The sequence below is a fragment of the Schistocerca serialis genome, chromosome 6 (assembly GCF_023864345.2).
Source record: "Schistocerca serialis cubense isolate TAMUIC-IGC-003099 chromosome 6, iqSchSeri2.2, whole genome shotgun sequence".
Classification (NCBI taxonomy): domain Eukaryota; kingdom Metazoa; phylum Arthropoda; class Insecta; order Orthoptera; family Acrididae; genus Schistocerca; species Schistocerca serialis.
In genome coordinates, this window is record NC_064643.1 from 285,955,034 (window position 1) to 285,981,366 (window position 26,333).

A 26,333-nucleotide genomic window follows, 5' to 3' on the forward strand; every position below is an offset into this window, starting at 1 on the left:
CTGAAATCAATTGCTGTCACTGACATAAAAAAATAAGATATGGATTTTGTTTTACTTTCAGTTTTTAAGAAAGTTTATACAATTTGTAATTTCTTTACAATGATACATTTAAGTAGTTACATGCAATATTTTTTCATCTCTCTCTCTCTCTCTTGTGTGTGTGTTCTTCAGTTTGATTAAGTTTGCTCTGATGCAACTCTCGATGCTAGTCTATCCTGTGCAAGCCTCTTAATTTCTGCTTTTGAACCTGGTTACTGTATTCAGGCCTTAGTTTCCCTCTACAGTCTCACCCCCCCCCCCCTCCCCTCCACCACACACACTTTCTTCCAGTAGAATGCCTCAGGACGTCCCCTACCAATCGACCCCTTCTTTAGTCAAGTTGTGCCTAAATTTCCGGTCCCCCCCCCCCCCCCCCCCTCATTTGATACATTAACTCACTTGTTATTCAGTCTACCCTATAATGTTCAGCATTCTTCTACAGCACAGCATTTCATAACCCTCCATCTTCTTCTTTTCAGAATTGCCTATTGTCCATGTTTCACTTTCATAAAAGACTGCACTATAGACAAGTATCTTCAGAAAGACTTCCTGACGTTTAGGTTTAAGTTAGATGTTAATGCATTGCTCTTTTACAGACGTGCAATTCTTGCTATTACCAGTCTGCATTTTATTTCCTTGGAGCTTCAGCCACCGTCTGCTACTTTGCCACTAAAATAACAAAATTCATATACTACTTTTGGTGTCTCATTTCCTTATCTAATTCCCTCAACATCATCTGACTTACCTTGTTAACACTGTTTTACTTTCATCAATGTTCATCTTATAATCTCTCATTGAGACCTATTCAATCTTTTTGAATGCTCTTCCAAGTCCTTAGCCATCTTTGACACAATTACAATGTCATCAGCAAACCGCAAATTTCTTATTTCCTTCTTCCTGGCATTAACTTCCTTTCCAAATTTCTGCTTGGTTACCTTCATAGCTTTCTCAATGTTCAGAAAGAATAACATCAGGGATAGGCTAGAACCCTGTCTCACTCTCTTCTCGACTAATGCTTCTCTTTCATTTCCTTTGGTTCTTGTAACTACAGTCAGGTTTCTGTACAAGTTCCTTCTGGACTCTGTATTTTATTTCTGCTGTCTTTAAAATTTCAATGAGTGTAGTCCAAATCAACATTGTCAAAAACTCTAAAAATCAAAAAATGCTATAAAAATAGCTTGCCATTCTTCTAGGCTATGTCATAGTGTCAGTATTCCTTCAAGTCTTTCTACATCCCCCCCGAACCCAACTGATCTTCCCCAAGGTCAGCCTCTATCTATTTTTCCATTCTTCTGTAAATAATTTGACTCAATATTTTGCAACAAAGACTTCTGGTCCAGTAGTAGTATTCACACTTGCTAACACCTCCTTCGTTGGAAACACAATTATCACATTCTTCCTCAAGTCTGAGGGCATTTTGCCTGTGTCATGTATCTTGCACACCACGCAGAATAATCTTGTAATTGCTGGCTCTTCCAAGACTGTTTATAATTCTGAGATAATATCATCCACTCCAGAGGCCTTTTATCCACTTAAGTCTTCCAGTGTTCTGTAAAATTCATTTGGCAGTATCCTCTCTCCCATCTCTCGTTCTGCTACTTCTCCCCTTTCTATAATATTGTCATTAAATTTATTTCCCTTGTAGAGGTCCTGTATCCATTCCTCCCACCTTTCAGTTTTCCTTCTTTGCATGTAACTGGTTTGCTGTCTGGGCTCTCGACGTTCATACAGTTGCTTCTCTTACCTCCAAAGGTATCTAATTTTCTTATAGGCAGCTTCTATCTTTTCTCTTGCTATGTGTACTTCTTCAGCCTTGCATTTATTCTCTACGCCCTGCTTAAAACACTCAGGCAACAAGTCGGGTGATCTGGTGGGCCAGGGCAAAAGGCTGACATCCTGTAACATCAAGAAGGTATGTGTTTGTGCAGTAACATGTAGTTGTATATTGTCTTGCTGAAAAATGGCATCTGAGGTGACGTGCAGCAAGGGTATGGCTACAGGTCTCAGGATGTCATTCAAGTAGGTCACACTGATCACAGTGCCCTGGGCTCGCACCAACTGTGATTTGTGGTTGTACCCAATATCATCTTGTCATGTGTGAATGCAAGCACTGTAATGCCACTGCCACTATATGTGACAAACCAAGATGTGGCCATCATTTTCAAACAAACAGAACTTGGATTCATCCGTAAATGCTGCCTGATGCCATTCCTGTCCACAGTGACATCATTCCGTACATCACTGCCGTCTAGTGTGTCCCTGCACATTCGTCAAAGGTAGGTGGAGAAGTGGATGACATGGACATAACCCATGACATAATAAACGGTGACAGACTGACACCCCAAATAGTGTACAATATGTTACACTGTTCCACTATTGTAATGCCATTCGGGTGAAGTGTCATTCTTCTTGGGGTGGGGGGAGTGACATGACACATGTTGCGTTCTGTGGCCTTCCATGAATCATTCTGCTCGCATCCGTTGCACTGCCAAAACACTTGTCCCACTAGAGCAGCGATTTCCTGGATGGATGCATCATATTCTCTCATGCCAATAATGTGCCCTCCTTCAAACTCACTGAGCTGATGGTACAGTTTGCACATACATCTGCGAGGTATCCTGCACATCTGCTCAAGTCACACGGATCCATTACCTATGGGTTATAGCGACAAGAGCTGTAGGCACATTTTACTGGTAGATGGTTGTGTGCGCCATGATATCGATATTGACGTTGAATCAACTGGCCTACATTGTTCAGATGATAATCATTTTTCAGAACATACTAGTCTACATGTCCTGTTAATATGAATATCCTGTCTAGTTGTTCAAGGTGTTCTGTTTTCTTTGAACATGAGAGTATTTACACACTTCTGTCAATCTCAATTTTTAGACATGTGTGCTCTCTTTCAGCTTCTTCATTTGCTGCATTTTTATACAGTAGGTTCTCCTTCTATCAGTTAAATTCTATATATCCTGCACTATCCAAATATTTCTACTAGGTCTTGTCGTTTCAGCTGTTTGTTCATCTACTGCCTTCATTATTTCATCTCTCAAAGCTACCCATTCATTTTCTATTATATTCCTTTCCAGGCGTACATTGCCTAACACTACCTCTGGAACTCTCAAAAACCTCTGGTTGCTTGAATTTATCCAGGTCCCATTTCCTTACGTTCCTACCTTTTTGCAATTTCTTCAGTTTTAGTCTGCATCTCAAAAGCAATACATTATGGTCAGTGTTCATGTCTCTTCCTGAAAATGTCTTATGGTTTAAAATCTGGTTTCTAAATCTCTGTCTTACTATTATACAGTGAGATTCATTTCCCTACTGCTGGGTTTTATGCACCCTACAGCATCTTAAAATTCCACGAGCAAGATTTTCATAGTCTGTTGCTTGCTGCATGCAAACTATTAGTGCCACAGAAAAAATGAACAGGACGATTTTGTAGGAAATTTAATTCGTTAAATTTTGTACTTAGATGTGTTTTCATTGGGGGCCATAGTTTTTTAATTATTCAAGAAAAATACGAAAGTGATCTCCAAATACATTTTCCTTGAATAACTCAAAAACCGTGACTCAGTGGAAATGTATCCCAGTACAAAATTTAATTAGATTAAATTTCCTACAAAAATTCCTATTCATTTTTATTGTAGGACTAATAGTTTGCGCAAAGTGAGCAAGAGAATATGAAATTCTAGCAATTGGTATTCGAAGGCATTGTGGGCTGCATAAAACCCAGTTGAAGGAGCAGCTGAATCACCTTGTATAATTTATCTGAAAACTTCCAATACTCCCAAGGTCTCTGCCACACATACAACCTTCTTACAAGATTCTTAAACCAAATGTTGGCGATGATTAAATTATGCTCGGTGAAACATTCTACTATGCAGATTTCTTTTTCATTCATCCCCCCCAGACACCTTCTCCTTCCTTCTCTTCCATTTCCTACTATCGAATTCTAGTCACACATCACAATTCAATTATCATCTTGTTAAACCATATGAATAATTTCTGTTGTCCCATCATACACTGTATCACCCATTCCAGCATGCCTTCGGGTGGAGGGGCGGGGGGAGGTGGGGAAAGAAAACCACACACACAGCTGCAATTTCCTCGTTGCTTTCAGCCATTTGCATAACCAGCACAACAAGGCCATGTTGGCTAATGTTGCAACCCTGGTTCAGTCAGTCACATAGACTATTGCCCCTGCAGCTAGTGAAAAGGCTGCTGGCCCTCTTCAGGGACCATGTGTTAATCTGGCCTCTACAGTTACTTCTGCATTGTGGTTCCCCCTATGGTACAGTTATCTATTAGGGCTTTCCAAAAGAAAGGAGCAGAAGGCTTTAAAATGAAAACCTCTCAATGGATCACAATTACATTGCCTACGAAAGAAGATGCTGTCACTTTAACAGTGCTGAGGCCCTAAACTCGCCATTGGAGGAACATGGGCATACAGCCATATAAAGACAGCACAAACACATGCACGTGTTTACCATTCATTCTCAGTGATGCTGGAAGCAGAGCAATGGAGGAATCCAAAGAAGAGCAATGGGGCCTAGTGCATCTCCCAATGGCAGAAGGAGTGCAAAGAATGAAAATTCATCAAAGAATGGCATAAGTGTACAGTGATCTAGTTTATTAAACCTATCTTACAAATTACAAAAGTTCCTAAATCTATGTAGAAAACAATGCAGAAACATTGTTTGTTTCTGAGAGGGGAGGGGGATGGGGGTGCAGTGTTGGTAGTTCTGCCAAGGGCGCAGGACCACATTGGTCTAGTGCCACCAGCAAGCTTGTGTATGACATAGTGTCTGCAGATCCAGAAAGTTCAGCTCTAAGACTATTACTCTTCTTTTCTATGTTATTTAAGTGTGAACTATTTTGTCTCAATGTATCACTTAAAGGCTGAGAACTTCGGTTACAACTAAGTGCAAGACCAATGGACTGGAGTCTAATGCCCCATCCACAGAGCGCTCAATAGAGACAGCAATGAACCAGAGAACAACCATGCGGTATTTCAAATGACATTTCAGTGAATACATAAAATAGGTCAAACTCAGTCCACATAATTAAGTAATTAAGCCTCTTGTGCAACTCTTGATACCCTTCAAGTCCAAGAATCTCTACTACCCCTAACCCTAATGGATGTGTAGTCTGAGAAACAAATGTGGTCACCAGCTGGCTGCTGGGGTCCAAACTGGTCGTTAACACTACAATACACCTGGCACTGTCAGAATTCTAGAAGTCCAGCAATATGCAGAAACTGGTGACATTATAGGCTGCAGCATTCTACAGGGGTAGTTCTTTACTGCTCTTGAGCAGACCATCACCATTTCCTTGTGAAAATAATTGTGCAACATTTATTGATCACAGCAACTGTAAGATAACACTTGGTTGTTCCGATTACAGTGAGTAATTTCTTTTCTTTTTACAGGTGTATATAAATAGTGGGTGTAAATATTATGTTAATGTACTGTAAGCTGCTGGAGTGAGGTGGTGTGACAGAGCCACCTATTAGTGAGCACCTGAACCATAGGTGGCACTGGGTGCCAAAGATATTGTGCATGAATGGTTGAGAAACGGTGACAGCCATGGTTATTACAGTGAATGTGAAGAGTTAATGCACTACTACTTTGCCTGTAGAAAAATGTTCTACAATAATTTTTAATGTCAGTGTGAAGTTGGAGTTACACTGGAATTCGATGATGTATAAGATTGTCCTTGTTTACGTCAATATGCAGGAAGATAACAGAAGGGGAGTGTTTCAGTTTTTGTCAAGATGTGATGTTTGAGTATGATTGGCAGAATTTTGGGTAACTTCATACTGGGAGATGTTTGATGATGAAGGTAATGCCAGGTGAGATAAATGTATGGTTTTGTTTGCTAGGCTGAAAAGTGGCAATGCTGAGTAAGATTAGCTCTGATTTTTGTTTTATTTTTTTGTGATGAATTGGCTTAGTTCAGATGTATTACAGAAGTAGTGGGATAATCAGACTTTTTTTTAACTCAACATCATGCTAACTAGTGTCAAGGTTTGATGAAAAATAAAGCTTCAGTGGTCCAACATAAATTAATTCATGTTCATAGATATAAAAAGTAATATATTTTGCCAACTACACAATTTTACATTCAACATAATTACATGAAGATGTTAATAATATTAAACAAAAATACACAGGTCAAGAAACAACATTATTAAAAGTCAGGTGCAAATCTCTGGACAAAATAAAAGTTACTAGCAGCCAGCAATGCCTATATAAGACAACAAGTGTCCGGCATAGTTGTTAGATCGGTTATTGCTGCTACAATGGCAGGTAGTTGTTAGATTGGTTATTGCTGCTACAATGGCAGGTTATCAGGACTTAAGTGAGTTGGAACGTGGTGTTATTAGTTGGTGCACAAGCGATGGGACACAGTATCTCCGAGGTAGCCATAAAGTACAGGTTTTCCCATGAGACCATTTCATGAGTATACCGTGAATATGAGGAATGTGGTAAAACATAAAATCTCCGACATCACTGCGGCCGGAAAAAGATCCTGCAAGGACAGGACCAACAATGACTGAAGAGAATTGTTCAATGTGACAGAACTGCAACCCTTCCGCAAATTACTGCAGATTTCAATGCTGGGCCATCAGCAAGTGTCAACGTGTGAACCATTCAAAGAAACATTATCAATATGCTTCCAGAAGGTGATTTTCACTCCACTGCAGTGTGAATATCTCATTCTGGAAACAACCCCTAGGCTGTGGCTCAGCCATGTCTCCGCAGTATGCTTTCTTCCAGGAGTGCTAGTTCTGCAAGATTCGCAGAAGAGCTTCTGTGAAGTTTGGAAGGTAGGAGACGAGGTACTGGCGGAATTAAATTTGTGAGGATGGGTCGTGAGTCGTGCTTGGGTAGCTCAATTGGTAGAGCACTTGCCCAAGAAAAGCAAATGTTCTGAGTTCGAGTCTCGGTCCGGCACACAGTTTTGATCTGCCAGGAAGTTTCATCATCAATATGGGCTTTCGGAGCCAAAGGCACACTTGTGTACCCTTGATGACTTGACACAAAGCTTTACACCTTACCTGGGCCCGTCAAAACTGACATTGGACTGTTGATTGGAAACATGTTGCCTGGTCAGATGAGTCTTGTTTCAAATTGTATCATGCGGATGGCTACAGAGTGGCTCCAGGAACACGCTTCATAGTTTAAACACTTCTCCTGGCCACCAAACTCTCCAGACTTGAACGTTATTGAGCATATCTGGGATGCCTTGCAACATGCTGTTGAGCCCTACGCGATATTGAACAGGTGCACCAGTTTCATTTGTTCTTCAGTGTGTGTGTGTGTGTGTGTGTGTGTGTGTGTGTGTGTAGACACACACACACACACACACACACACACACACACACACACACACACACACACACACACACACCACCACCTATTATTATACAACCTTTTGTTAAGTTACCAATTTGCCATTTCATATTAAGTTCACAGTTGCTGAAAAATTTTAACAAGAGTGCATTGCATTTCTTGTACCTCAAAACAAAAGTACTAGAATCGTACAGTATAAATGAAGGTTCCTTTGAAACCAGAACATTCATCCAATTAATTTTTTATCGTAGTCCCATACCACTACCAGATACCACTATACGAGCTGCGACAATAAAGTAATGAGACTGATTTTCTTTGCAAGATGTGGCAACCCTGCCAGGCTTGCATAGGCACAATATCTTTGACCTTGGTCTACAAGCTGCTTCTAGTCCAAGCAGCACATCGATGCAACTGCTCAGTCGTGAGTTGTGCTGTAATAAGTTAACACATGTTGGAAATGGAACTGCATAAATTTGCGCAACGATATGCCATTTCTTCTTGCATTAACTTGGGTGAAAACGCGACGACAACTTATGGTATGCTTCAGAAGGCTTTTGGAGAGGAGGTTATGTCAAGAGCTCAAGATTTTTGTTGCCATAAAATGTTTAGTGAAGGCAGAAAGAATGTTGAAGATGAAGACCACAGTGGACGACCATCAACCTCACGAACGGATGTCAACTTGGCCAGGGTGCATGAACTCGTACGATCTTATCGAAGATTATCCATGAAAATGATTGCAAAGAACTGAACATCAATCAAGAAATGGTTCGTCTAATAATAACTGAAGATCTTGGTATGAGAAGGATTTGTGCAAAAATGGTCCACAAAAATCTCGCACCAAAACAGCGAGAAACATGGAAAAATGTGGCAGCCGATCTGTTACAGCAAACGGAAATCAATTCAGAATTGTTGAGTCATGTTATCACTGGTGATGAAAGTTGGTTTTTTCAGTACGGTCCAGAGACAAAACGCCAAAGGTTGCAATGGTGCTCAAAGGGATCACCCAGACCAAAAAAAGCTTGCATGTCAAAGTCAAAAGTGAAATCCATGCTTGTACGCTGCTTTGATTCCAAGGGAATTGTTCATAAAGAGTGGGTGCCTCCTGGACAAACAGTTAACCAATTTACTACAAAGAAATTTTAGAAAGACTTTATAAAAGAGTTCTTTGTGTCCGTGCCAACATTGCTGATAATTGGATTCTGCATCACGATAATGAACCATCCCATACTGCTCTGTCAGTACAGCAATTTTTAACCTCAAAACAAATTTCAGTACTACCACAGCCACCTTATTCACCAGATATCGCTCCGTGCGACTTTTTTCTATTTCCAAGAGTCAAAACAGCGGTTGAGGGACACCATTTTCAAACAACACAACATGTCCAAAAAGCTGTGATGAGGATCTTGGAGGATATTACAGAAGATGAGTTCCAGAAATGTTACCATCAATGGCAGAAGCGCTGGAAAAAGTGTGTGCAATCAGAAGGGAACTACTTTGAGGGAGACAACACTAAACTTGACTAACGGTAAGCAACATTTTTTTCACATCAGTCTCATTACTTTATTGTCGCACCTCGTATAAAAGCCATACGGAACCGAAATCATTAATAGCTAGTGGATAAATCTGACATTTGTCGTCACAGCTACTCTTTGTAGTATGCAATAAAAAAACTATAGCATCTGAGACAACCACTTCTCCCACCCCTCCAAATCATGCATACAAACTGATGTCAGCAGTAAACAGTAAATGTTCACTGAAACACAATACAGACCACCTGCTTCTGACATTCAATTAATGAATTTGTGAACTTAATATGACAGTGATTAACAGAAAACTAAACTATATAAAGAGTTGCCTGATTTGAAGTTACATAGGGCTGAAGAGTGTAAAAACTTAGTGGGTTTGGGGGGGGGGGGATGTGCAGCCAGCCCTGTTGCGAAAACACTTTCGGAAGCACTGCTATTACTGACATGCCAAAAAGTGAAATAACAGAGAGAGAGAGAGAGAGAGAGAGAGAGAGAGAGAGACCATTTAGTGTCCAAACTGTGGTAGGCTTGGACTGCAGCCATCACAAAACACACACACACACACACACACACACACACACACACACACACACACACACACACACACACTATTTCATGAATGTTATTTCATTGTGCAGAAACTGTTACTGCAATTTCTAAGTAGATCAGCGGGTTTGCAGCTGTTGTCATTTTATTTCTGCCACCAGGAGTATAATAAAACAATGTGTTTGAAATTGCTGATTTGAAAAATTTTTAATCACAATTTGACAAAAAATGTAACGTCAGCGTGGGACACACCTACTGTTAGAAATTTCGCTTTACATATAAGGCTGCAAGTGATGAGTAGAAAATCCAGTAGGCTTTATAGTTTTTCAAATTGCCAGTTAAGTAATTTTTGCCTAATCTTAAAATGTGATCTAACTGGCATATAGAATATTTTTATTTGTAACATCCATCTTATTACTGAATGAGGATGGGCTAAGGATCAAAATACAATTTAATCAAAGCAGCTATAGGTGAGTTTGAAAATGGCCTTTTTTTTGCCACCTCTCTACCCCAGTGGTGTGTTTCAAACCAACTAAATACTGTTCAAATGAGAGAACTTTAAACTGTTCTATTCATCACTTGCAAACAGACAAGTAACACTTCATTATACAAATTTCATTCTTGTCTAAAAGCAAATATTTTAATGGAATCTGTATACTGGAACTTTTGGATACTGTGGTGCATATAATGCAAAAATTAAAATTTAGTGCAGAATCAAAAAAGCATTAACCACCCTTATAAAATACCATCTTTGTATTGTTACACCATGTGTTACACCATACGTCTTATACAAAGAAGATAACATTTCATATTTTACAGTGGAATAAAGAATTTCAATCCAGTGTCCTTAACTACCAAGGTAAATTTCTGTTTTACCTTTACCTTTTATACTGCTGTAGAATCATTAATTCTTCCAACTCTTCATATTAAAATTAAACTGAATTCAAATACTTTGTCAGAAGTCAGTGTGTCATGGGAACCTATTTTTCTAATAATCTGAGAAAACCTGTGCTCCTTGTAAATATTTTAATATACATTAAAAATTTCAAGTACATGATATTATCTTTACCAGGAAAGAAGGGTCTATTCCAGATTCATGTGCAATTTTCAAGCAGGCATTTCTGATGGCTTTGACATTACTGGACAGAGAAGCCAACAGATATGAAGCCGTAAGACTACACATGCACCTTGTTCAGAATGCTGCAGTGAATTTAGATGTGGTTTTGTTTTGAAACAGCCAGTCTCACAATTCATACTTTCTATCAAAATCTACTTGTTGTTCCTACATTGTTTTGTAAAATTATGAAACATTTGATTCACAAATATGTTGCTTAAAAAGTCATGACAGTCAGCATGACAAAGGTACCTCACTGTACATTGGTAAGAGAACAATGTAAAGAATATAATCAGAAACTATTCTTCTGAGACTACGAAAGGTAATACGTGACAAATATGCTGTTACTGAGTGAGGGAGAAGGGGCGGGGAGGGATGGTGTTGAGCGGGACATGCTCAAACCAGATGTTGCTTTATCTCAACTAGTACCTAATGCCAAAGGAATGAGTTGTTGACTGTAATATGACAGCTCTGCTTATGAACTTGCAATTTTTCTTCAGAGCACAAACATTTTGTGCACGCATGTGCTGAACACCGTCCCACCCACCTCACCTAACCCAAACAACACCGGCTACATTGTTCCTGTAGTGTGCTCTGTAGTTCTCACACTAGTTCATAACCTGAGATTTCAAGCTTCAGTTCTTGTTAATTTATCTACCTACTGCTCAATACCTCTACTACTATTTTATTACTATAATAAACAATTACAAGATATACAAGCTCTTTGTTGCCAACTTAGCAATATTTTGCCAATTTTGTCTGTTATTACCAGGTCTCTCCAATGAGCAATAAACTTTAACCTTTTTTAGAGAGCAGAATGCTTTTTTGAAAAAATAAAAAATGCTGCTATGATGAAAATAAAATCTATGGCACCGTTAATTACACAAGGCAAAAGAGTGTTCTCCACTCGTGAACAGGAAAATCTAGAGGAGTAATAATTGGGAAATAAATGGATAGTGCTTTATTTCTTAGCCTTCTTTCTACCTTTACCTCTGAATTGTTTTTAGCTTTAGTTCTGGATTTTGGCCATTTAAATGGCTACAGCTGAGTTTTTGTACTGTGCAATTTGAACTATGATCAATATTGACCAATGTCATGACAGACGTCATTCCTCCACATTGTCTACCTTCCATGCAAGGTTCAGAGCTGTGTTTCTTTTTATAAAGCACATTAGGTCAGCTCCTTGCTTTTTCATGTACAGGGTGATCAAAAACTACCTGAAAAGCTTTTAAGGGTGTTGCAGGGAAGGCTGTGCCATGAAACAATTGTTAAGACAGAAATTCAATGGGTTCACCATTTCAGAGTTATTTAGCATTGAAGTTAGCTAGTCAGGTTATCACACATGCAAATTCAAGCAGCCTGCCAAGGGCCATGTCACCAAACTTTTTGTTTCTTCATACCAAACAAACTTAGTTTTTTCTAGCTAGCTTAAATTTATCACTTCTGAAAAATGTGCATTTCAATTGGTAATGAGGATCTGAAAATGGTTAAAATGGCTCTAAGCACTATGGGACGTAACATCTGAGGTCATCAGTCCCCTAGACTTAGAACTACTTAAACCTAACTAACCTAAGGACATCACACACATCCAAGCCCGAGGCAGGATTTGAAAATGTGACCAAAACACCAGTGCAGTTCTGGACCAAAGTGCCTAGAACCGCTCGACCACAGCAGCCAGCAGGATCTGAACATGTGGTAACTTACAGACCCACAGAAATCTGTGCATTAGTGCATGTAAGTCCCTGAATTTGTGTGTGCAGAGACCTGATTGGCTAACTTCAATGCTAAATAACTTGGAAACAGTGCAAAGTATAGATTTTTTCCCTTAACAATTATTTCTGAGCACAAACTCCCCTACATCACCCTTACAAGATATTTCTCCCCTGCATCACCCTTACAAAATATTCAGACTGTTCCTGACCACCCTGTATACCTCTTTCTCCTGAAAGAGCAGTGGAATAAGCATTTCTGAAAATGTCAGTGTCACCAGTAGCTTTCCCACTTGTATGTTAAAGTGCAAGTAAAAATAGTATCAAGCAGTATGTTTAGAGTTTATTGTACCTACAGTGGGAGATTAAGTTTGTATAAGTTGCTTTACTTTTTCAATATTGCTGAAGGTTATCCTTGATTAATGAATGTACACCTTGCTCCAGTTGTTACTGTCTCAGTAGTTGTAAAGTACACATTGCTCTTATGATCCAAGTACAATCAGCTGTTAGATTATTAATCTGAAAAAAGTTATATCTCCCATAATGAAATTCACATTTAAAATGTGTAAATGCACCATGATCATTTGAATAAAGTCTTTCCACTCATATGAAATTTGAGCACACATCACTGAAAGAAGACATTTTAAGCCAAACCAGAATACATTCCTTAAAATGAAATAGTTGTCTCAAAGTATGTTTCATCTCAAACTGCTCAAATCTGCGAGAGTTGGGAGAGCAATTTAACTGTGTCCTAACAGAAGTAATTAACTTGGATCAGTTCACTTTGATGATTCTACACTTTGATTAGATTCAGACTGAACCAAATGCATTAGTACTTATCATATAGTGACAACTTGTCTGAAAAAAAGAGAAAGTTTTCAAGTGGGGGTGATTTACAGGCAAGGAAGCAATCAGCATGAAGTAGATCTCAGAATTACAACATGATGTTGCATATAAACAATAACAAGAAAGGCATTAAAAATAATATTGTTATTTAGTTACATAAACTTGACAATTTAGCAGTGGTTTTAAGGCAGTCATACTCCTGTTATTTATCATTATCTGGCCTTCCATCATTTCTCTCTCTCTTTTTGCTCTTCAGTACAAAAATCTTATTTAAAAAAAAAGATATAATCTGCAATTATAGTCCCCTAGAGCAAAAGCATACATGAAAGCATGCTCACACCACCATGTTAACATGGTGTAAGCAAAGTGACTGGTAAAGTCATAATTGCTGTCGAATGTCAGTGTGTCCCAGAATGACCTTGCCTACTGTTTATTCAAAAATTTCTTGAGTGCTGAAATTTCATATAAATATTCCATTTGACTGAATTAAATAAGTTTTATATTTCTTGTATGTAAAATTTACGTCCACATACAAGAAAAGTCTAATGTTAAAAATTCTGTAGTAATTAGAAATATGCAACATAAATTATTCACATAATTCTCAGATGTACTTTACATCATTACTCACACTGTGCTTCAAACGTATGGGATGCAAAAATACATCCAGTACAAGAACAGCATGAACTGCAGCATTAAGAATAGCTTAATACCAGCAGAAAACCATGCACTTATTTTTATGAGGTGTGTTTTGCAACAGTTTCATGTTGTGTCAATCATACAATCAATAACTGCTGACCAAACAGAACTCTTCAGTTATAATGCAATATACTGATGCTAACTAGTTCCTAGTTTGTATACCATTCTATTTCTCACTAGTGTGTGATGCAATGATTAACTGTAGGCTATTTTTTTGTACAGATAAGAAACCAATATCAACAAAAAAAGTTCCATAGAGAGAAATGTAGTTGCATAATACTGATTTTATGAGTTAATTCACACATTCAGGTTAGACAAATGCCGAACAGGAAGGCACTGAACAACAATGATATCATTTATATTTACACTTAGCCCTTTAAAATTATGAGCGACTAAATTCACTGGAGAGGGCAAAAATGACTATTTAATCAACACATGGTTTGCTGTATAAATAAGAGCAAAATATTATACCACATTCAACAATCAATAAAATTACATTATGTTCTACAGAAGATTCATTAGTAGCTCCTACTAATTTCTTAAGAATATAGCAAATATCACACAAAGCACCAAACTCAGTAATGTCCATGCTATAAAATAATGAAATCACTGAATACCAGTTAAAACCACGATGTTAAACTCTGTTATGACATATAAAAATTCTAAAGTAAATATAAAATCTTATTAGAGTAGCTTCAGGAGAGAAAGAGAGGAAAAGAACATGTCTCCACAAAGATCTTAGTAATAACTGAAGCCTCGAAAACCTGTCAGAAGTAAAAAAAAAAAAAAAAAAAAGGAAAAATGGGTCTGACAGATTTCCCAGTTACAAATAGTTTTCAGTAATGGGAATGTTCCAAAATACTACTGATCTATGTTGCACTTACACAAAAGTAACAGGTCTTCTCTTATTTTGAGGAAGAAATTCATTTAACAAACCCTCCCCAAAAAAATAATCTTGGTAACAATACACAAAATAAAATTCAACAACTCGTATTGTGTAAGTATATATGTCAACAATCACTGCAACTGACATTGTACAAAATAAAACAACAATGTATTTAAAAATCCCAAAAAGATAACATTAAAAAAATTGCACAAACAATGGAAAAAGGAACATAGGTGAAGGATATTTAACAGAAGAACAGTTAATGACCATTAAACAACATGTTTCTTAGCTGATTTGCTGGAGTTCTCCTCTTTTAATTTTGCATATATTTTGCAGCCAGCACCCATTTCTTTCATTCTCTATGTGTTTCTGCTGAAGCCTGTCATTTCTGTATGCCTCAATTCTTCAACGTGTTATTACAAATCACAGTGAATGTGTGTGTGTGTGTGTGTGTGTGTGTGTGTGTGTGTAAGAGAGAGAGAGAGAGAGAGAGAGAGAGAGAGAGAGAGAGAGAGGCAGTTTATATTTACGCTCTTTTCTGCTGGTGGTAGAATGACTTTTATGTATAAAAAGTATTGCACACATTATAAAAGTTTGAATGAAACAATTATCTGCATCAGTCACTGATGCAGGTAATTGTTCTATTTGAGCTTTTTTTGTCATAAACATGTCAGAAACAGTTGCAGTTCCTTACAAAAGTCCTACATGATTGATATAAGGTTATTGCACAGATTTCCATTTATTTAGTCATTTATTTCTTACAAAGACCTGTTCATTTCTTTCAATTTAATTTCTTTTATACTCACTTATGGCACTGCTTTATAAACCATTCTACCCCTACTATACTGTGAATCTCCTAACTATTCCAATTCTCTAATATAACCAGTAAAACATTTTTAATGGTAATGTTTGGGTCATTTCTTCAGACAAAATTTATTATGGATTCTTTTACTTTTAATATTCATGGCACCCTCTTGCTTTTTAACATCTCAGTTTCTTGCAAACTTATTTAAAACCCATTCTCCCCCCTTCAACTAACATATTGTATTAAGCTTCTCAAAAAGCACAATATACTCTCCATGAGATCTTGCCATGCAGAGCACATTCTTAAATGAAAGGTCAACATTTTACATAACTATGGAACAAATTGTTAAAGAAAAGTGAGAAAAGCTGTTAAATGCTAAGCAAAATGACATGAACAGCCAAATATCATTGCACATTGTAGAGGCAGAATTTGTAGCACTTCAGAAATTCAGCTTGTCCATCCGAACACTTTACACATTTTTTTCTTCATTTTTGTGAACTATTATTTTAATCTGACTGGAAGAATACAGTAATTAAGAAAGACAAAAGGGCCTACAGAATGGCAGAACAATTACACAAAACAATCAATAGTTAGCACTTGTCACTATTAACTGTTGTGTACAATAAACAAAAGATGATAAAATGTGACCTAATTGCCCAGGATTCTTTCAAGTTCATGAATAAAGAATTGCACACAATAATGATCCACACACTACTGGTGATGTTCACTGAAATTCAAGGCACATTGTTTCACAAACACCTGATAGGAATACAAAGACAACAAAATAACAAACCATAAACGCTTTCTACCATAAGCAGTACTTTCCCAGGAAATCACGGTAAGATGACAAACAGCAAACATTAAGACAAAGAGGCCAATTTTCAAAACTTTACAAAATAAACATTTTTAGTCATGTAGTTCTCATGATTTTTTTTGGAAATATTTCTTTTACAAGTCATAATCTACACAGGTGTGTGTAAATATTACTCTAAGGACAAATGCTAAGTAATTCATCCTTGATTTCTGTTTGAAGCCACATAAAGACTTTCAAGTCATTTAAAAGTTAACTGACATTTACTGTGACATTTTTGCAAATAAAAGCTCCTTTTGAGTGTCAGTGGGAAGAAGTAAAAATCTGACTTTCTGATTATCATTAGCTCACTTACCTACCAACACAATGCAAGAATGTTAATGTCAAAAATTGTAAGAGAAATATTTATGGCAATGATCTCCTTCTTCTGAATTATGATACGAATAGATACGAGTTTTACATTTATTGGGCAACTATCACTTTATATACTGTGAAGTTTCTTTTCATCATTATGCATTATAAATAAGTTACACCATAGATGAGGTAAATTAATGTCTTAGTAAAGAAAAATCTGTCAATGACTGGACTTTCTATAGCATGAAAAGCACAGGAAGTATATACCATGCTGCACAGTCACCCTCTCCTCCAAATTACACTGTTCTGCTGTAATATTGTAAAACAAAGACAATTTTCTTTTTAGATACCCTATATTCACTGCTGAAAAGACTTCCCTAAGTGTTTTCTTGTTCGTTTCATATCTGCTTCACAACACTGCTTTTCTTTAGTGTAAGGCAACTAAATTTGGAAATTTTAAGATATGATGCTTTGAGGCAAGGTTGGTGTGTAGTGGGGAGGTCATTTACAACTACAACTTTCCTTTGCTTTGTGGAAGATTAGTTCCACCTCAAGCATTTTTCAGTTTGTGTGTGCCCATTTGGATCTGCTAAGTGAATAGCACAAAAGCAAGTATTGTCTCTCGTGGTAAAAATAAGGTTTAATTCCAATGTATTTACAAGTCAATCAGAACAACAGTGTAGAATTTGAGTAGTGTTCTTTGAAGTATTTGCTTAAAAGCAGAAAAATTAACCCTGTGGCAGTGCATTTTACAGAAAACAAAAGAACTGGGTAAAGGCTCTACTGAAAATATGCCACAAAATAAAAGGCAGATACCAACAAATTACAAAATACAATTAAATTTTCAATTTGTAGCCTTGAAAATAAAATCATCATTACATCAAACTTCTTGAATTGGTGTACTTAATGACTGAACTGTTTGACAATGCAGCATGAATAAGCAACGTGCCAATACAAATAGAGTAAAACTGAGGTGAGAATCTTGTCATTCTACCTGATTTCCTTTGATGTCTCAAAAACTATCAGTTTCATATTTGTATTCAGGCATGTGGCACATAATTATTTTTCTGAGTCATTCTGAAAAACTATATCAATGGCTACAACTACTAAAAAGACTGCTCAAGTCACTCTAAGGAACCTCAAATTGTTCAACAATTTTTAAATATTAAAATGTTTTGTAACTATATTACATAATAAGCATATGACACTTCAAAGTGCGCTTCCCATATATCCACTGTCAAAATTTTATTACTGCTACAAAGCAGGAGCTAACGAGCAGGCTGAACATTACATAGTACTGGACTTGAAGTGTCTTCATCAGCTGTATCACCATTATCAGAGTCATCTGCCACTTCTAAATCAGTTCCACTCCTGAGTTCCAAATCCGTTTCAGTAATGCCCATAGTCTCAGAGTCACTTGCATCACCTGACTCGTGGGTGCCCGATGCATCTGAATGAGTGCACTCTGTTGAATCTTGTCCATCTGTGGTGTCCCGCACAATTGCTGATGCTCCGGACGCTTCATCAGGAGCTGGGCCCTGGTTCTCATTACCTGTTGATAAATTTTCAGTATTCATGTGTCAAACTGAAGAAGTTATATACACAATAAAAAATCATTTTGAAATTCTACGGCATATGGGCAATGACTAAGTGACAGTCATTGTAATAATCAGTAGTTGAGATTATCTGATAAAATGCACATCCATGCACCAGAAAGGTATAAAATCAGTGAAAAAAGTAAGTTTCTAAAATTTTTAATCAATATTCAGCTCTTAAACTGTGAAGTCTGGGGCACTCAAGCGTGATTATATTCCCCAAATTCTAATTATTTTTTAAAGAGAGGCAGAGTGACTCAGCTGAATATTTTTCACAATAATTGGGAGCTGTAATACTAAGTTTACTAACTAGAGGAAACATACTGGCAGTTTATATAATTCTAGGAGATGTTCTTAAAATTACATCTGGCTCTGAATAAGCTTTTTTTTATGGATAGTAACGGTAAAGGCTCAACATGACTGTAAACAAATAAATCATCTCAACTGTTTTGTATGCTGGAACTTGAAACAATCCGTGAATTTCTTGCAACAAATTCTAAATTGTAAGTTAAAATTTAACAAAAATTAAATAAATAACTGTTTATGTAAATAGTTTGTTGCTTCAAACTGATCGTGATGGTGGTGGGGGAATTGGATACATAATGCCTATAAGCACAATACAAATCAAAAATTAAAAGAGGTATTGTTGCATTTAAATCAATTGAAATATGAATTATCAGATTTCTGAGTATTAACCCAAACTTCTAAAATTCATGAAATAGAATGCCATATTTTTTAAAATACGCATAACTAATACGAGTTACACTGATGAGGCACATAATGCACAAGGTCCAGCACAAGAGTGGAGGCTGTTACTAACACACTGACAACTTGTAACAGCGATTTGAGTGAGCGAACTTTTCATGCACTTGTGTCATACATTGCGAGAAAAAGTTTAACAATGGAAAACCCAGGATGGAATGTACCAATATTATTGAAAGGATAGATGCTATTCACTATACAGAGGAGATGCTGATTCGTAGATGTGTGGCGTCACCAGTCAGAGGCTGCAGGCGTGCGTGCGTGTGTGTGTGTGTGTGTGTGTGTGTGTGTGTGTTTTTCAGGTTTGATGAAGGCCTTGTTGGACGAAAGCTCATTTTCGGAGAGTCTTTTTGCTGTGCCTATCTGCGACTCAGCATCTCCACTATATGGTGAGAAAAAGTTTAGATATTCTGGACACAAACAGATGCAACCTTTTAAGGAATGTAATCAGTGAGAATCAGATTAGTAACAATGATGCTATTAGTCACCAAAATGAGGAGAAGAAGAAGAAGAAGCAGCAGCAGAAATCTGGGAGAGTTTTTATTTGAGAGGTGTAATCGACAGTCACTAAAATCCTACTTAAGAACATTTAGTTCAAATCCGATAAACATAAAGGTGGTGTGGTTAAACATCAAACGTGTCTTAAACTGACCCTGAAGAACGATGTATGCAAGTAATGTGATAAAAGTCAGTAAATACACACCTTGGTTTGACTGTGGCATTTAGAGATTGCACAAAAGAAGAAATTGTTACATTCTTACTACAGAAGTGCCCTTTCCAAGGATAAGATAAAGCATATCCTTTTTCTCAAAACAATGATATGGTGGAAAGCAATTGAAAAATGATGAATGCAAAACCACTGTTGTCGACCGATTCAGTTCCCTGGCAGACATCACCTATGTAGTGGGGCTGAAGAAGCTAGCGTAACACGAAAAATTTCAATACATTTGTAATAAAAGCCAGCCAGTTGCAAAATACAGGTTTATCAAACCTTTATCATAGTTTCAACGGTTTTAAAACCATCTTCCTCATAAAATTAATGACCTATTAACAAGATTACAACATTTTGTATGGAACAAAGATAGCAACATCACAGTAAGCAAAATTACAAGAAATATTACAATCTTGAGAACCTTACTTACGTAAAAACACATTATATATGGTCAAAATGTATTTTGCAACTGGTTGGCTGTTATTTCTAACAACTGAAGCTCCTGCTTGCACAGTTGTTGAAGTGGGGAAAGAAGAAGAAGAAGAAGAAGAAGAAGAAGGAGGAAGACGAAGGAGTTATGAAAAGTGCTCAGAACTTAAAAGTGATTAGATGAAAAACTCAAGGTGGTTCGTAGGAAACTAAAAGTGCCACTAAACGATTTTTATAATGAAAATATTTTTCTAATGGCCAAACAGCCCTTTCTTTTAGAATAACCAAGGCTGGCATAAGGCCCAAGTGATGCAAGATGCTGCTTCAGGAGCCAAGCTGAGAGAGGTGCAGGAGGTGCCACAAATGGAAGATTGCTGTACAAGATGTATCACAATTAACAGTGAGCCGCTTGGAGTGCCAAGCTGTGAGGAGCACCAGAGGTGGAAGTAAACTACTTCAGCAAGAGGCTCTCACTAAGTGAAAAATTCCAACTGGCTGGAAAAAGAGTGAAAGGATAAAAGATGAAAGTACCCTCCACCACCTACTGCACAGTGGCTTGCGGAATATTATGTAGATGTAGAATTTATAGAAAACATCTAGTGCAGTCTTTTGTTAAGACTGTTCTGTCAATTACTCTCGATCTTATAAAAAAGGGGAGGAAACAGGCTTCATAAATTGCATGTTGCACAAGAAAGGTATGTATGAGAGTCATTTTTAAAATATGAATCGATGACGCATCATGTTGACGCATCTTGTCATGTGAAATCCATTCACAGTTTGCCACTCTTGACCAGTCTCTCACTATGCCACCAATATGTTTCGTGTATCTGTCGGTATTGGTTGCAGGGTTCTAATGCTTTGTTTGTTGTCATGTCAATTAGTAATCCCACCAATTGTGAAGTGCACTCGGTATTTGGTTCTTAAATGCAAAACAAGTTCATCCTGCTGAAATTTACTGGCAGCTTGTTGAAGTTAATAGTGCAGGTGGAATGAATCCTGGAAATGTGCATAAATTGTGTAGGCTGGTTTGAAAAAGGACAAATGTTCATGATGATGAAAGATCTGGACGGCCTACTGTCACAAATGAAGACTTGCCAAAAAAAGCTGATGAGGCAGTGTGTCAAATCAGGTGCTTCGCTATTGACAAGTTGTATCATAAATTTCCACAAGTTTCAAGAACAGTAGTATATCACATTGTTACTGACAAACATCACTACAAAAAATGTGTGCTGAAAATGTTGGCAGAGGAACACAAAACAAATTGAATGCCCCATTCTTTGTCCATTTTGGAGTACTATCACACGGACGATGATGGGTTCTTGAGTCACATAGTGCCCAGTGATGAAACATGGATTGTGTGCCACAATCCACAGAATAGACATCAATCCAGTGAGTGGCATCATTCAAACTCCCTGAAAAAACCACAAAAATTCAAACAAGAACCTTCAACACGGAAAATCGAGTTTCGAGTTGAAAGAAACTGTTACTAACTGGTTTGAAAGCCAGGTGGCAGAGTTCTTTGATGCTAACATCCTAAAGCTGATGCCATGACTTAACAAATGCTCAAATGTTCATGGTGACACACTGGAAAGTGAAAAAATGTGCATATTTTAGTTTGTGATACAATTTACATTCACAAATAAAGATTCTCTTACTCCATTACAAATCGGTTCTTATTTTTAAAATGACCCTCATACATATGCAAAGCCTCCCCTGAGATGACAACCTGGGAATACTGCAAACATAATTTGTGGATGCCTTGGGGGCGAGAGCAAGAGTGTCAGTTGTGTAAAGGGTGAACTGACATATACCATCAGCATGATTTCATATAAAAAAAGCTGTACACAATACCAGGCAGCACATAAAGAAGATTAGAATTTAACATCCCCTTCATGATAAAGTCCCTAGAGACATATTGGGGAAGGTGGGGATGTAAATCAGCCCTGCCATTTTCAAAGGAAGCACAGCCCTGCCATTTTCAAAGGAAGCATCTCAGCAATTACCTTACACGATTTGTGGAAATCAAATCTACATGGCCACAGAGGGATTTGACCTGTGATCCTACTGATGAAGTCCAGGGTCTTACCATTACATTACAGTATAGTACAAAATTTAGACATGGCAATTACAAGACAAGACAGTACAGATTCTCTCTTATATTACAGGCCAAGGTGAGCAGAAAAAAAACACCAAGCAATACTGTGTAAAATTTTCAGATTTGGCAGACCATCTCCTAACATAAAATATGTCTGTCAGCAGAGATTACTCATGTCACTGGTTGCACAAATATTCCAGTAAAGATTTAAAGGTCTTTTAAATGAAATCATCTTAACTATGTTGTCTATCTGAATGACAGATACAGCATAAGCACCTACTAAGTAAGAATTTTTCAAAAAGATGGCCATAAGGGAGCAAAATGGATACTCAAATTTTTTTTTAGCACTGATGTGGAGCAACACTATGCACAGATATTTCTTTCAATTCCATTGCAAGTTTGAGCATTCAGCCGATTGTATGTGCAATGGGTGAAATAATTTTCTGCAGCAAACAGCAATAAACACCCCAATGTGTGACAATAACTGCCATAATGTCACAGGATTCATGAACTACTGTACAAGTAGAGCAGCGTAGTTCAAATGTTTAGGCACCTGATTCCTTTCAGGAAGAGTTCCAAAAATTTGTGGATGAAGAGGAGTTCACAGCAAACCAAATTTATAATGCAGACAAAACTGATCTGTATTTGAAATGTCTACCAAACTGAAACCTTGTTTTTACAAGTGAAGTCCGTGTTCCTAGACACAAGTCACATCTCTCAAACATGGCCGCGAGTGTAGAAGAGTGTGATTCTAACTTGAGAAATAGTTATAGTTATGCTATTAAAAAGGGAGTTTGTAAGAATTGTAACACTGAAATAACAACGCTAAAAGAACGAATTGCTAGCTTACAATTCATAGTCAGTTCATTAAGAAGCGATATTGACTCACTCAAGAAAGAAAATCGGGATCTACGATCAAAGCCAACACTAAGTGAAGTGATGCAAGACAAAAGTGATATATTGTCTAAGTGGGTAAAAGTGTCGTACAAAAATAGTGTTCCAACTACAAAAAGAACAACAAAGTCTGCTAAAACTGTCACATTTTCGGAAAAAAACAAATATCATGTTTTGCAAACAAGTGACTATTATAACGATTCTCGAAATGATCATGAACTTGAAAAAAGTCAGTGAACTGAAAATGAATAGCGTTTTTTCAAATAATGTCAACAACAAACACAGATCATCAGGGAAAAAGAGTAATGTACTATTACTAACAGACAGTCATGGCAGAAATATATCCAGCATGCTCCGTGAGAAAAATCGCAACATAGCAGTGACTAGTGTAGTGAAACTGGGAGCGGGGTGTAAAAATGTTGTAGACATTAACTCTCAGACGAAATTAATGCAAGAAAATGACTTTATCATCTGTATAATGGGTTCAAACGATGTGGCAAAAAATGAAGCAGAGGTTTGCGAGAAAACGCTGCAGAATTTTTTACAAGCTAATAAATGCAGAAACACAGCAGTTGCCACACTTCCTCATAGGCATGATCTGATTTATAGTTCATGTGTAAACAAAGAAATTCGGAAAACAAACATTAAAATAAGGAAACTGTGTTCTCAATACGCTAAGTGCGATGTACTAGATATAAGCAAGCTGCATCGAAATCTGCACACGAAGCATGGAATGCATTTGAACTATGAAGGGAAAAGGTTCGTTTGTGATCGTGTTAGTGAAATAATTAAAAAAGACTTGCAAGGGATAGAACAATCTATCAGCTTTCTGAACATCTTTCCAACAACAGCGAGGACAACAAAATAAACAAGAAAGAAGAACGAAAATACAACACTGCTGACGTTCCTAATTTAAACTAGAGGTATGTGATGCTGTAAATATGATTCCCAATTACCAAATCGTGAATACGCCCGAACTAAAAATTTATCACCATAATGTGCAATCCCTGCGTAATAAGATCAATGAAATTAACGTACTATTAACACATGAGCTTAATGATATCTCAGTGTTATGCATTTCTGAGCACTGGCTTAACCCAGAATTAATCCAGAATACGAAAATAAACAAATTTGTCTTGGCTGCTTACTGCTGCAGGAAAAACATCAAGCAGTGTGGGGTAGCAATGTACATAAAGGATAATGTACGAGGGCGGTTCAGAAAGTAACCTCCGATTGGTCACAGTGCGGGTTGTGGGGGGAGTAGCGACGCCATCTGTGCGTTCACGCACTCAACAGGTCAGTCGGCATCAAGCCGTGGTCGAGTGAACGTCGTGCCTGCACTAGTTTAGTTTTTGTGGCAGTTTGAAATGTGTGCTGCAATAGAAAACCCCGCCAAATGTGAAGTGCGTGCTGTCATAAGGTTTTTTACAGCCAAAGGATATTCTGCAGCAGCTATTCATCGTGAGCTTTGTGCCGTGTATGGACCAAGAGTTATGAGTGAAGGAGTTGTCCGTGAATGGGTACGTTTATTTAAAAGTGGACGAGAAAACGTTCATGATGAAGAGAGGAGTGGTAGACCATCATTGGTGACTGACGAACTCGTTCAGACAGTTGATGCAAAAGTTCGTGAAAATCGACGTTTCTCAATGTCGGAGTTGTCTACTGGTTTTCCACAGATTTCTAAGACTCTCTTGTACGAGATAGTGACAGCAAGATTGGGTTACCGTAAGTTCTGTGCACGATGGGTGCCCAAAATTCTTACCGACCACCACAAAACTCAAAGAATGGCCTCTGCATTAGACTTTCTGTCACGTTATGAGGACGAAGGAGAACCATTGTTAAACAGAATCGTGACCGGTGACGAAACCTGGATTAAGTACGTGAACCCTGAGACAAAAGAAGAATCAAAGATATGGGCACATTCAAATTCGCCTACCAAACCAAGAAAAGCCTCGCAAGATTTTTCTGCCAGAAAACTGATGGCAACGGTGTTTTGGGATGCCAAAGGGGTATTGTTGGTTGAATTCATGGAACGTGGTACGACCATTAATCAAGACGTGTACTGTGAAACAATAAAAAAGTTACGACGGGCTATACAGAACAAACGCCGTAGTATGCTGACTTCCGGTATCGTTTTTTTGCACGATAACGCCCGTCCTCACTCTGCTCGCAGAACAACGGCCCTTCTTGAGTCCATCAAGTGGGACGTTATCAACCATCCACCTTACAGCCCAGACCTGGCGCCAAGTGATTATCACCTCTTCATGCATTTGAAGAAATGGCTCGGGTCACAGCGGTTTGATGACGACGAAGAGCTCAAAGATGCGGTCACAGGCTGGCTCCAGGCACAAGCGGGTGATTTTTATGCAGAAGGAATTTCAAAGCTTGTGAAGAGATACGATAACTGCCTCAATCGCTATGGAGACTATGTAGAAAAATAGTGCAAAGATGTAGTTGTAAGATGTATATATTAAAATATTTTTATTTAATTTGGTGTATTTTTTTAAATCAACCGGAGGTTACTTTCTGAACGGCCCTTGTAGATTTTATTACACTAACTGACTTAACTAGGGCAAATGCCGAAAAGGATCATGAAACTGCAGCTATAAAAATTACTCAGTTCAACCTGGTTATTGCTACACTTTACCAATCACCATCCGGGAATTTTGAACTTTTCTTAAACAAAATGGAGTCATTGCTAAGTAAAGTAAATAAAATGGATTGTGAATTGATAATCTGTGGTGACTTCAATATCGACTTCCTCACGAATAGTGGAAATAGGGAGAGCATTTTGAACCTTGCAACATCCTACAATTTAAAGGCTGAAGTAAAAGCAGCTACCCGAGTATCAGAAACTTGCCAAACAGCTCTTGATCAGTTTCTAGTCAAGAAGAGTTTACACGACACCTCACTAAAAATTTTCAGTGCAGGTTTTAGTGATCATCTTGCTCAAATATTAAGCATAAAAGTACAAGGCAGTATCATTAACAACATGTCTTTCAGACCAGCATATTGAAGTTATAATCAGCATAATGTAAACTACTTCAACAACTTATTACAGAAAGAAAAAAATTACTAGGAGTGTACAAAATGAACAATATAAATGAAAAATTCAACACTTTCAATGATACATTAACCTATTTCTTTGAACTTGCA

The 26,333-nt window shown here is 37.6% G+C and overlaps 1 protein-coding gene across 1 annotated transcript in view; it reads right to left on the minus strand.

Moving 5' to 3' along the window:
- Positions 1-9,650: 9,650 nt before the first annotated feature.
- The window catches only part of LOC126484193 (RING finger and CHY zinc finger domain-containing protein 1), a 100,959-nt gene continuing 84,276 nt past the window's right edge, over positions 9,651-26,333 (minus strand). Inside the window, exon 7 of the mRNA XM_050107607.1 lies at positions 9,651-18,242. Within this exon, the coding sequence (XP_049963564.1) occupies positions 17,959-18,242 (284 nt within the window). The 3' untranslated portion in view covers positions 9,651-17,958. The remainder of the gene's footprint in view (positions 18,243-26,333) is intronic.